The sequence below is a fragment of the Marmota marmota genome, unplaced genomic scaffold (assembly GCF_001458135.2).
Source record: "Marmota marmota marmota unplaced genomic scaffold, marMar, whole genome shotgun sequence".
Classification (NCBI taxonomy): domain Eukaryota; kingdom Metazoa; phylum Chordata; class Mammalia; order Rodentia; family Sciuridae; genus Marmota; species Marmota marmota.
Window position 1 is genome coordinate 2227248 of NW_025999899.1, and position 13191 is coordinate 2240438.

At 51.9% G+C, this 13191-nt stretch overlaps 1 protein-coding gene across 4 annotated transcripts in view; it reads right to left on the reverse strand.

Annotated features, from left to right (window-relative positions):
• The window catches only part of Spns2 (sphingolipid transporter 2), a 22054-nt gene extending 9301 nt beyond the window's left edge, over positions 1–12753 (reverse strand). For all 4 annotated transcript variants that reach the window (XR_007345693.1, XM_015505966.2, XM_048798396.1 and 1 more), the window contains exons 1-2: positions 12613–12753; positions 2630–2766 (exon numbers count right to left, since the gene is read on the reverse strand). Coding sequence is in view for 3 of the 4 variants with exons in the window: in XM_015505966.2 (XP_015361452.1) it covers positions 2630–2749 (120 nt within the window). In the remaining variant the exon portion in view is untranslated. The remainder of the gene's footprint in view (positions 1–2629; positions 2767–12612) is intronic.
• Positions 12754–13191: the final 438 nt, after the last annotated feature.

The window sequence follows — 13191 nt, forward strand, 5'->3', positions numbered from 1 at the left end:
AAAAAATCATCCTCAGCACAGTAGCCAGCCACTCCACCCACGGAAGCCCATGGGACCGTGTACTTGCTATGAATCCGTCTGTGCCTGCATTGCACATGTAGGTACCAATAAACAGCACTCAGTGTCCTCTGTGTGCTTGGAAAACATGCACGTAAAAGGGACCATCCCAAATCCCGCCACTTGCTTTCCCGCTCATTCTTATCTTTTTGAAACCCATTTGCACTGGTTAGCACAGATCTAGTTCATCCTTCCACCGCCCTGAGTCTCACAGTATTAATACACCCCATTTATCTGTGCAGTCCCCTAGACAGCTTCCTCTTTTATTTTCTAGGACAGTATTATATCGAGCACCCATGCACACGCGAGCCCACAAGTTAGAGTGGCTCTCTTGTCTGTATAAGGCTGGGCCAAGCAGGGTGCACAGGGAGAATTTTACAATTTCTTGCCATTCTGATCTCCAAAGAGACTCCTACCAATTTACACTCCCCACCAACAGCGCCTGAGTCCCGGATTCTCCACAGCTGTAATAACACTTGGTATTGTCAGCCTTTTTAATTGTCGCCAATCTGATGGGTGTGAAATGGTATCTCATTGTTGTTTTAATTTGCATTTCCCTGATTACTCGAGAGGCTGAGCCATCCCTTCCTACATTTATTGGCCGCTTGTGTGTTTTCTCCTGGAAAGGCCTATAACGATCCTGGGCTTGTTTTCCTACTGGGTTATTTGTCTTTTCCTTGTTGATTTATAGTTCCAGAATTTTAGCTCGTGTTTTGGCTTAACTTTTCGCCTATCTGGAATTCATTTTGCAGTATGGTTTGAAAACCAGATCAAACTTTATTTTTGATCCAGATATAGATAGTTCTCCCCAAGCCACTGATCTGAGATGCAACTTTTATCTTACATTAAATCCCCGTAGACACGAGGACTCGGTTTCATTGATCTCTAAGTCTATCCCTCGGCTACTGTAGTTAGAATAGCCATTAATTTGATAGCTGATAGGGCAAATTCCCCTCTCGTTGTTATTTTTCACATTGTTCTTGGCTGTTCCTGGGCATTTTCTCTGCCAAATTAACTCCAGAATCACATCGCCAAGGTCCACCAAAAACCCCCATGGGACTCGGGCTGTGATCGCAATGAATTTACAGATTAATTGGAAGTGATCTGTTCCTCTGCCTTTGTTCATCTTCTCTCCCCAACTCAGAAGGAAACCAAATCTTGGTATCATGGTCCAGTATTCACCCAGAAACAGCCCCAGGGGCCTCCTTGGGGCAGGACAAGGCCCAGGGAGGCCCGAGAGGCTTCTGGTCCAGTCTCTATGTCCTACTGTGGCTGCCAGGCTGCACCTGGCACTGGGCCTGGAACTCCCCTAAGCCTGACTCTCCTCCATGAAGCAAAGTTGTTCCCCACAAATCTGCAGGTTCTTTGCCCTCACCTTCACTCTCCCCTTCATCAGTGTGAATCTGACCCTGATCTTGTCCTTGTTGAAACTTCTCCAGGGCTCAAGAGGCACACCAGTCCCCCCATGAATCAGTCCCTGCCTTCTTTCCAGCCAAAACACTCACCTCCTGGTTCTCTCGACACCTCTGCCATTCGGCACCTGTGAGTGTACTCCTCTGTCCAGGACATTGTCACCAACAGACCTAGCCTTCCAGTCCCAACTGCCTGGCTCAAGTGCTACCTCCTCCAGGAAGGTTTCCCTGACCCCACAGATTGCAAGAAGCTGTGCTGTCTTTCATGAGAACTCAGCACATTGTAGGTCTTAAGGATCCAAGCCAGGGGCTCCTGTCACATCTGCCCAACCCAGGCTCCCAAGGTCAGGGCCAAACTGAAAGTTCTTGAACGCAGATCCTGACTTTCCCCTTCTTCCTCCACCTCTCTCTACAGCAGCTGTCCATGATTGCTCACCCTCTGCTTGAATACTCCTACTGATGGGGAAACTCACTACCTCCCAGGGCAACATATCTCCTCTTTGGAAGAAAGAACAGAAATAGAGCTGTGTTGAACATTTTCCATGTTCCAGGATCTGGACATTCATTAACTTACTTGTTTCTCACAAGAAACTTTCAAGCTGAGACGTATTATCCCCATTTTAATAATGGGGAAACTGAGGCTCAGAGTTGTTCCAGGTCCCAAAGCTGAGTGGACAACAAGAGTTGGGATACTCCAGCCCAGGACTGTGAGAGCCAAGCGAGAAGCATCTTTATTTGAATTGATGCTTCCTTCCCTGGAACTTGGACTCAAGCACGTGGCTGGCCATCTGACAAAGAGCAAATTGAACAAGAACCAGAAAGGGGAAGGGACTCACCCAGGGTCACATAGCAGGGCCAGGGCTAGAAGCCAAGGTCCTCACCCCTAGGCCAGATTTGTGTCCACATTCCTTGTACCTTTCCCAAGTCAGAGGGAGGCTCAGAAAGAGTCAGGATGTCACCCAGGCTGCATGGCCCTCAGTTACAGCCACCTGGAAAAGGCCTATCTGCACAGTTGATTTACAAAAGCAGTGAAGACCCCCCCACCCCTGCCTTCTGCGCTGTTAAGGCACTGTCCGGGTTTCAAGCTAAGGAGCTAAACTCCCAAACAAGGCGAACAAAGCCTCGTCACCCAATGGAGGGGCCAGGAGGGTGGGCCTCACCTGCTGGGGGATGAAGGAGCTGGAGAAGGTGACTGCCGACCAGAAGAAAATGCCGCAGCTGAGGATCACCTTTCTGTTGAAGCGGTCACCCAGGTAGCCGAAGATGGGGGCAGCCACCATGAAGCTGCAGATGAACACTGTGCGGGGAGAGGAGAGCTGGAGGGGGCGGCACAGGGTCCCTAGGCTGGGCCCAGCTACCCAAGGCCAAGTGCCCATGATACAAAGCTCAGCCTGGACCAGGACCAAGGAAGCTGAGCCCCTGCCCCAGGGAGGGAGAAAAGCCTGACTGGGTTAAGGTGATACAGAGACCACATCCTCTTCAATGCACGTCCATTTTTGCCATTTTCTTTACACCAAGTGCTGTGGTCAGGGCGTACCACTGTATTTCAGCTCACCACCCACCGCCCAATGAGGAGACAGGTTCAGAGACGGAAGGTGACTTGTCAAAGCCCCAGAGGCAATAAATGTCCTCGTGGGAATCTTGACCTCCAGAGCCCATGTTCCTTACACTTTGCCACATAGCTCTCTTTATTGTACTTGGGAGAGAGGTTCAGAGAGAGGAAGGGATCTACCTAAGGTCGCACAGCCAATCAGGGCAGGACTGGGCCTGGCACAGCAGCTCTCAGTACCTGCCAGATCACCCAGCTACCTTCACTCCCAGGCTGCAGAGGCTTCCTGATGGTTTGTAACCCTGTCATGCATTCATTCATCTATTCATTCAACCGAAATGTTCTTGGTCCCTATAATGTACCTGGCAATGTTCTAGGTGTTTGGGATACAGCAATGAATAAACAAAGTTCCTGCCCTCTCGGAGCTTTCTTTCTAGTGAGGAGAATAGACAATAAATAAATAATAGAATATCAGATGGTGATATGTGCTAAGGAGGGTAAAAGGGCAGAAACAGGAGACTAAAAAAACATGCACAAAATAGAGAAAGAGAAAGCAGAGGTTTCCATTTAAAATAGAAGGATTGAGCTGGGGTTGTGGCTCAGTGGTAGAGCGCTCACCTAGCATGCATGAGGCACTGGGGTGGATCCTCAGCACCACATATAAATAAATAAAGTATTGTGTCCAACTAAATATATATACAAATATATGTATTTTTAAAAAAATAAAATTAAAAAAAAGAAGTATCAGAAAAGGTGGCATTTCAGCAAAGATACAGAGGAGGTGAGGAAATAAATCATGCTACCATAGGGGTAAGAACAGCGAGTGCAAAGGGCCTGGGACAAGAGTGTACTTAGCATGTTTGAGAAAAAGCAAAGAGGTGAGAGGCTGGGGCAAGGGACCAAGAGGGCAAAGGGCAGAGACAGCGTTGAGAGGCCAGAGAGGATAGAACAGTGTAGCCCACTGAGACTAGCGTGACTCCAGGGGTGAGAAGGGGAATACTAGAGGAAGCTGAGCTGGTTTGGTTCTTCCAGAACAAGGGAGCAGTAGAGCCTTAGAGGACTTCACAGGGAGGCCCCCCGTCAGTGACAGGAAGGGGCTTAACGGTCACAGGAATGAAGAGGCCTAGGAGGAGGCAGGGTAGACCCTAGGTCACATAGCAAGGCAGCCCCCTCCCTCCCCACAGAAGGCGGTCCCACAGCTGACAGGCAGATGGCCAGACAAAGGCCCAGTGGGCTGCCGCTGACCACCAGGCTGAATGTGTACCTGGGCTCAGCTGCTCCCTCCATGGACCTGAGTCCCCAGGGAGACGGGGACTAAAAGAGACAAGGGAAGGAAGAGGGCGGGGGCTGGGGCAGAGGTCTCCTGACTAGGCTGGAAAGGTGTGGTTGTCCCTGTCTTATTCCAGCCCAGAACAGGACAGCAGGTGTGTATGGGTGGGTTGGGGGACCTGTTAATCCAGTTCTGAGTGATTCGGGCCTTGGGCAGGATCAGCATAGAGGTGCACAAAGCTGGGCGCCAGAGACACTGCTTGCAGTCAAGTCCGGCTCTGTTCCTTCCTACCTGGGTAACCCTGGCCAGGCAGCAAATTTTCTGGGTCTCCCCTTCCATGGTGTGCTGGTAAGTGTGTAACAACTGGTTCTCTAAAAAGGGAGCCCGGGAGGGGGAATCTGCTAGGCAGCCTCTGCCAATCTCCATGGTGTAAACTCCTGCTGTGGCTGAATGTCACATCACCTATCAGAGCTGGGAAGAGATGTGCCGTGACCCGCCATTGTGCGGTTCCTTCCCCTCAGAAAATATAACATAATTAACCATCAGAGCACAGATAATAAAGTAGTAAAATAAGTGGGAAGTGATGACGTTTGAATAAGTATTGTCTTGTTTTAATATAAATTATTTAATTGTAAGTTTATATAACTTAGTTTTTAACAATGGTCGCGTCTAACAACCAGCTCGCACGATTCCTGAAAATCTAACAATCGACTCTCATGAGCCAATAGGAGCCAGTAGGAGCCAGCTCCGGCACGCCAACTTCCTCATCTGTAAAATGAAGATAAAAATAGCAGCTCCCCTGGGCTCCTGCTCGAGTCCTAGATGAGATAACATGGGTAAGGTGCTTCACGCCACACCCTGCCCAGAGCTGGCCAGCCCGGTCAACACTGGGCCCTTGTGTAGATCAGTCACGGCGGATATTATTTCCTCAAATCTAGAAAAAAAAATGTTTTCCTGCTGAACCTGCCTCCCAGGAACTGCCTGAGATCAGATCAGGATGTGGGCAGGAAGGAGATTTCAGGGGCATCAGGACTTACACACCTTAGGGCAGAGGACAAATTGCTTTCTCTGTGCCTGTCTGTGCCAGGTGGGGGGTGGATGGAAAGATCAGAGTAGGGGATGCCCCCTGTCTGATCCCATCTATAGGTTGCCCCACTTAAAGGGCTAAATGGCTGGAGAACCAGCAAGAAGCACCATATCCTGCCCGGATAGTGAACAGAGGTTTCATGAAGGCAGTGATGTCCACGCTGGGCACTGAAGGGTGCACAGGAGTTTACTGTGATGATAGACCTCAAGTCAACAGTATGTACTAAAATGTAAATTCCAAATCTGAGCAGTACCGTATAAGGGTTGGTGGGGCGTAATGCCTATTGCTAATACCTACTCTTATCATTTCTGAAACACTGTAGGCGAGGCCTGGGACACACCCTCCACCTATTCACAATTTTCTCAGTGGATTCTCACTATTATCTTCATCTTACCAAGGAGACAATAGAGGCTGAGAGAAGTGATGTCACACAGTGAGTGTGGCCGAGACAGAATTTAAACCCCAATTTGGCTCACTCCAGAGTCCTTCCTCTAAATCACACCACAGGCTTGCCAGACTGGGAAGGGGTAAAGTCCCAGCTGATGTGCCCAAGGTCAGAGAAAGGTCAGGACATGCTGGGGACAGCAAGGAGATGGGTTGGGCTGTGACATGGGAAGGCCATGGAGGAAGCAGGGGGAGATGAGGCCCTGGAGGGAGACTGGGCCCGGAAGACCAGGACTAGGTCTGGGTTCTAGAACCATGGTGTGCTCTGTTCTTCCCCAAGAAGGGGGCACTTAGAAAAGCATACACGGGGTAAGCAGAGGAGGCTGAAACAGGTAACCCAGGCCTTGGTCAGACTCTGGTTGCCCTGCTCCATCCTACTCTCAGGCCCACAGGGCAGCAGAAGAGAACTTCCCCCTTCTGACTCCTGAGCTTCTGCGTGCTCATGTGGGGTGGACAGGAGCAGCCGGAACCATGGATGGACTCCTTTCAGAAGCAGTACGTCCTGCCCCCACCTACCAGCCCCAGCCTGGCCAAGGTCACCAAGCATCTGCATGCCTTTAGCTCACCTGAACCCCATCATTCTGTCCCCATTTTACAGATAGGGCCACTGAGGCCCCAAAGGGTACAAAATTTTGCCCCAGATAACATAGACTGCCTGCCCCTCTGTGTCTTTCCCTTGGAGACAAAGAAATCCAGGGTCAGGAGGGAGACTGAGTCCATCGTTGTAGTCTCACCCACCACTTCCCCACCCCACCCAGCCCCACACAGGAGGGAGGACCCCTGCCAGTCCTCAGGGGGACCTGGTACTGTAGGGGTAGAGACAAGAGGACAAATTTTCCTGGCAAAGGAATTGTACCTAATGGGGACGCAGAGGCTCATTCAGCCAATAGGCAGCTCTGCAGGAAATACACTGGCCCAGGCCAGAAGCTTCCCCAGCCTGCCTCCCCACGCCCACCCCCTAGCCCGTGGTCTTTGTTTGTTGGGGGGAGCTTTCTGGCCAGACTGGCTGCCCCACCACCTGATTTGGGTAGGGGTGGCTTTCCCAGCAGTTCCCGCAGGAGGACATCCTGTGGCCGGGGTGTGGGGAAGCCCTGCTCAGCTCACGTGTGCTGAGCCCACAGGTCTGGGACAATGGAGCAGCAGGGCAGGGTGCCAGGCCAGGGGGGCAGGGCCACAGGCAACAGGGTGGGAGGGGAGAGCCTGATCCAGCAGGGGGAACTTGGGCTCAAAGCCTCACTCCCTCTTCCTCACGGGCTGGCCCAAGGCCATCAGAAACACAGGGGGCCAGACAGGGTGCTATCCACCTCCCCCAGTAGTCCCAAAGTCCAGGGTGCCAACGGCAGCCAGAAGCTCAAAGCACACGCACAGGGGACCCTGTGTTCTTGTAGGCAGCCACTCAAGACCCAGTCCATGGTGAGGGAAGCTACCCTCACCACATACCTCACATGTGGCCTGTTTGAACTCAGAAAATGGTCCTAGGGTTGGGATGGAGCTCAGTGACTGAATGCTTGCTAACAAGTGCAAGGCCCTAGGTCCAACCTCAGCACTAAAAAAACAAACAAACAAAAAAAAAAACAATGTGGTCCTGGTCCTGGAGCAAGAGAGGGCAAGATCTGAGCTAGGAGATCCCTGGCCTCCTATTTAAGAGCCTGCATTTAGTTCCTGCCTGGGCCTGGGCTGAACCAGGGCTATTTTTACAAAGCCCAAGCTCCAACTGACCCGTTATTTTGAGAGATTTGCCATCATCCACATCCTGTGGGTAGGGACGGTGCTCCAGCAGGATGGATTGGGTGGGGGTCAGGCTGTGTCATCCAAGGACAGCCCAGCCCATCCCAGCTAATGGGGAGGCCCCCAAACAGATGGCAGTCCACTATGGAAGCCCATCATGCTCAAATGTCCCACAGGAAGGATAGGAACCACCTCCCTTTTCATGTCCTGCTTGGGATAGAAACCTGTGGCCTCAGCAAGCAAGGCTCTTAGGCCGCCTTCTGAACGGGAGCCCTGGGAGGATGGTCAGAAGGGCCACCCAGCCTTGCCTGCAGAACCCAGGCCTGCTGAAATGGAGGATGTCACTAAACTGGCCAAGCCCTAGGGGAGAGGAGTAAAGCCAGGAGACTTGGCCCCAAAGCACAGGCACTGTCTGGTTTCAGTCTGAGCTGGCTCTTCCTCCATCCTCACCTCCCCAATACTGATGCTTCCTCCTAACCCCACAAACCCCAACCCTGAGTGTGTTCTAACCTCCTCTGCCATCCATTCCTGCTCTGGGTTCCACCAGAACACCGTGATACGTGCATCTTCTGTCTACCCTGCTCCAAAACCTTCTCTGGCTCTCCATTGCCCCAAGACAAAACTGGAGATCTTATCCCAATCTGCAAGCCTTTCACAGTCAGACCCACCCACTGCCCTGCCTCCTGTCCCTCCATTCTCCCTACTCCAGCAAACAGCTGACAAACCACAGCTCACTAAAGCCAGGCACTGTCACAAACATCACTTTTACTCTCTTCCCTGTGCTACATTTATGCCAATCCTTCAGCCCACAGTCAGAATTACAGCTAATAATTCTCATTTGCTAATAATTCTCATTTGCTAATAATTCTCATTTGCTTATTTTCTTTTCAACTACATCTATTCTGCATGTTAACCCATCAGATTAACACATTTTTTATTTCAATACTTACATTTTTCCCTTCTAGAACTTTGGGCTTTTAAACATCTCCCCATTCTTTTCTCATAATGTGCTATTCTTGTCTTATCAATCCTAATCTTTCTTTTGAACTTTGAAAATTAAGCTCACCTAATTTTAAAGTCCTTTTAAAATGAGTCTATTCTCTGTAGTTTTTCAGGCAGCTTTAGGGCCCTCTCATGAAGACGAGTTTCCTGCTGGGTGTGGTGGTGCACCTCTGTAATCCCCAGGAGCTCAGGAGGCTGAGATAGGAGGATCATGAGTTCAAAGCCAGCCTCAGCGTCTTAGCAAGCCACATAGCAACTTAGTAAGACCCTGACTCAAACTAAAATATAAAAAAGGGCTAGAGATGTGGCTCACTCAGTGGTTAAGTACCCCTAGGTTCAATCTTCAGTACCTCCCCCCCCAAAAAAAGAGAGATGAGTTTCCTGTGTGGTTTGTTAATTTTGAATTTGAGTTTGCTGGGAATTTTCATCTGGGCCCCATGCAGGCTCTGGGATATGAACAGTTTGGGATTTGCTTCTTTTGGATCCCCTGAAAACACAGAGCCTCCATGGAGAAGGTCCCAGTCCTGTAAGGAGCAGGAACAGGAACCAGTCTCTCTGCATAAAGCCAGAGCCAGGAAGGAAGTGTCCATCTGTGTATAGAGGCTCTACCAGCACAAGTGCCTGCCAGCTTGGAGCACAGTTTGGAATCAGGGAACTTGCCTGAGCTCTGGGAAGGACACTGAATCATCCCCCTGACCCTGGAACCCAAGCCTGCACTGCCCAGTCATCAGAATGAAGAAGCCCTGAGCCAGGAAACTGGGCCAGACTGTGATGCTTTGATGAATCTAGGTGATGAACATGTGAAAATTTATTGTACTCGACTCTCTACTTTCACATACGTTTAAAATATTCCATGAAAAAAAAATGTTTATATTAAAAATACTATAACAAGTGTCGAAGGCATGAATCTGATCTCTAAATATTCTGAATTAGTTGGCTTTGATTCCAGCTCCCACTCCAGTTTTTGACTTCAGCTCCTTGCTTCCGACACCTGGGAATTTCCCCATTAGCTGTAGCTTTTAAGCTCAGCCATATAATTTAAACGTGTTTTCTTGGCATATTTTATCTAGCTTGGAGGGGAGAGGAAGGTTTACTCGTATCTACTGAATCTGACAAACTGGCTACATAAAAGTCCTTTCCCCTGAACAAACCCTAACTCATCCTTCAAAGCCCCCATTCAAATGTCCCCTCCTCAGAAGTCTTCTTCACATGCCACCTAGGTGGCTAGGTACAAACTCTCTACCATCCACCAGGCTCCCACAGTACCCCCTGTGCCTGAGCGGTGATCTGATGAGCCATCAACAGAGGGAACCTACCTGAGGGCAAGGACTGAGTCTGGGCAGAACCCAGGATGGGGCCTGCCAAGCGGTAGGTTGAGAAGCAGCTGCCCTTTTAGATGTGGGTTATGGGGGATTCCAAAATTGCAAGACCCAAGAAAATCGCAAAAGCCATAATTCTGCGGTGGGCTGTCACAGAGGCTAAGCTATGGTTCTTTCAGGTGACCCAGGAGCCTGGTCTGAACAAGCAGCCAAGTGCAAGGGGAATGCTGAAAGTGGGCCCTTCCCAAACCAGTGATGTTCTGGTCCCAAGGGGAAACAGCAAGGGCAGGCCCAGGCCTAACCCTCAGTTACCCCCCACCCTGCCTCCCAGCCCAGCAGCCCCTTATGCCCACAAATAAGCAGGCTGCCACTCCCAGCCCTGGCCCTTTGATCCAGGCAAGCACCAACACCCAGCTGGCGCCCTCCACACCGGCTCCAACCTTATCAGGCTTGGGGAAGAGACAGGTGCCTGGGGCACAGGCCAATTAGGTGACTTGTTGAGTTACCCACTGAGTCACATCCTGGTCTAGCACGACTGGCTTCATTGGCCAAAGAGGTAAGGACACTCAGGGAACCATCCCAGGGGTGCCAGTTGTGGGTGGCAGGCTAAAGGCCACAGGGTAAGGACTCACACAAGAGAGTCTATGAATGCTGGAAATTCTCACCAAGCCCAGCAATCTCACCCACCCCGCTGAGATGCCAGACATGTGAACTCCCCCCCAAGCCAAGTGGGCTGCATCTACAGAGGCCTCCTGGGTCCCTATTCCAGGCCTGCTACTCTCTCACCATGAGACCTTAAGCAAGTTGGTTTGCTCTCTTGACCTGTCTCTTTGTTGGGCAAGTGAAGCCGGCAAAAGCTGTGTGGCCATTGGAAGACTCAAAAGAGATGATGCTTGTAGGTGATGTGTCTACATGGGCTGGGGATATAGCTCAGTTGGTAGAGTGCTTGCCTCGTATGCACAAGGCCCTGGGTTCAATCCTCAGCACCACCAAAAAGAAAAAAAAAAAAAAAAAACATAAGGGCAGAAGGAAACAGAGCACTGACCTACACAGCTGTCTTGGGGCCAATGCCCCCCACCCTCTCCCTGGAAGGCTCTGTGGCCTTGAACATGTTCATGCAGGGGTGTTAAATGGAGGAGGATCAGGGTAGAGCCTCCTTCCAGATCAGTCAGCAAGGCCAGAACAATGAGGCTCAGGGGCTGCGAGCTGGATGACTAGGGTGACAAGGCTCTCCCCTGCCCCTTCCTCACCAGCTTGGCATCCTACTTCCTCCCCAGATCCCACCAGCTTGAACCCATCTTCTTGGTCAGTGCTGGTCACTGTGTGCAAGGCCCAGGAGGCTGGAGGGAGCTGTCCCAGGCTGTGTGGCAGGCTGACTTATTCTGGCACAGACAGGGAGGCCCAGGAAGGAGCAGGGGAGGGGGTTGGGCTCCTGGCCTGGATAGAGGCAGTGTCTGCCAGGGCAGGGACCTAACCACCTGTGGGGGACGCTGAGCCACATTACCTTGCTCCAACCTTAGTAAGTCTCATTTATTAAGACTGAGCCCGGGAGCCATTATATCCCCTCTCTTTCAGCCCCAAGACCCCATCTGGGATGTAAGGACAGGTGGACTGGCTGAGTAGCTGGGGCACTCCGTGAGCTCAAGGAGGCATTGTACATACTGGAATGCTACCTAGACAGGTCAGGCAGGTTCCTGGACAGAGCCGGCACATTCCATCCCCTCCCTCCTAGGAACCCCAAGCTGGGGAAGGGGTTCACAACTCAAATGCACATCAGGGATCTTCTACCACACATCTGGCTAGGCCTCACAGCTAAATGGAGTCCAGAATCAAGGGCCCAGAGATAGGCATTAGGCTAGGGTCACACAGCAAGGCTGGGGCCATATCAGAACTAGACCTCCTTCCCTAGCCCTGGGATAAAGCACTAGATTGAATCTCCACCCAGGCAGCCAGGACCTGCTGAGCATGACCAGCAATGGTAACAACCAGTGGATAGGCCAGGGAGCCAGGGCCTCAGTCCCTTGGGGTCGTGGTGGGGCAAGGACCCGGGGGACAAGGGAGACATGGTCTCTTCACAGAGGGAGGAGCCAACAGGCTGGGATAACTGCTCAATGGCCTCCCACATAGCCCTTGCTCAGCTTATAGCGGCCTAGAGGGGCTCTGCCCTACCTCTAGCAGTCCATCAGAAGGTTGAGACTCCAAGGGAAAATGGGGCAGGGACTCTCAAGCCTCAGTTTCACCCAGGCCCCAGGTTCTCTGTCTCTTGCCTGGGTTTGGGAACCTTCAGGGGTTGACCAGGTGGACTCTTTCACTTTGCCATCTAAGAGGTGGTTCCCAGGGTTAATGGCAATGGAAGGAATCGGGAATTGGGGGCAGCAGATGGAAATGGTCACAATGGTTCACTGGCATTGCCCAACCCACTCATCTAAGGAGGTCTCTTCATCAGCCTTGGGAAGGGACCCCGATCACTAGGTCTCAGTGAGACCCTAGGACACAAAAAGGTCACACAGGGTTTGGGCCCTTGGCCTTGGTGTGTCTGTCTCCCAAGCCCCTGGGGCAGGTGGTATGTGTTACAAGAAAAGCAGCAGAGGCTTGGACAAGTGCCATTTGTGGGTGGCAAGGGTGAGATCTGATGAAAAGCCCGTGCTGCCTCTAGGAGTCAGGACTCGGGGAAGAAGAACCCCCGGCCAACAGGAGGAGATGCCAGCACCTGGGCAGGCCGCAAAGGCGGGAGGTAGCCTCACCTGACTGCAGCAAGCCAGCGCCTCGGTCCTTGACCCCAAAGTGCTGCTGGATGTCCAGAAGGACACCTAGAGAGGGAGACAGAGGATGTTTATCAGCAACGTGTAATACCTGGGTACCCCATCACCCCACCCCACCTAGGAGACCCCTCAGCCCAGCCCAGCTCAGCCCTCTTTCCCACCTTCAGAGCCCAGCTAGGTCCTACCCCAGAACCACCCTGCTATGACCTCCCCACTGCCCAGACGGCCCTCTTAGCCCCACTGGGCCTCCCATGTGCAGCCTGGGGACGAGGCCCCACCCCTCCACCAGTGTAGGGGCCCACAGTGCAGAGATGGGTGAGGCTGCCCTGTGGTCACTCCGCCCTGGGGGCAGCCACACCTCCTATCTGCCAGCCTAAGCCTTTTGCCCACCTGTGGCCAAACCCTGGCTCAGATACAGGGACCTAAGCAACAGGTAGGTACGGGCCCAGCCCTAGGGGAAACCACAAAGCCCAGAGGGCAGGGGTGACTCCAGGCGTATATACAGACGTGTGCGCACACACGCTCAACTCCAGCTGCCCTCCAGATTAAAACCAGGACTCC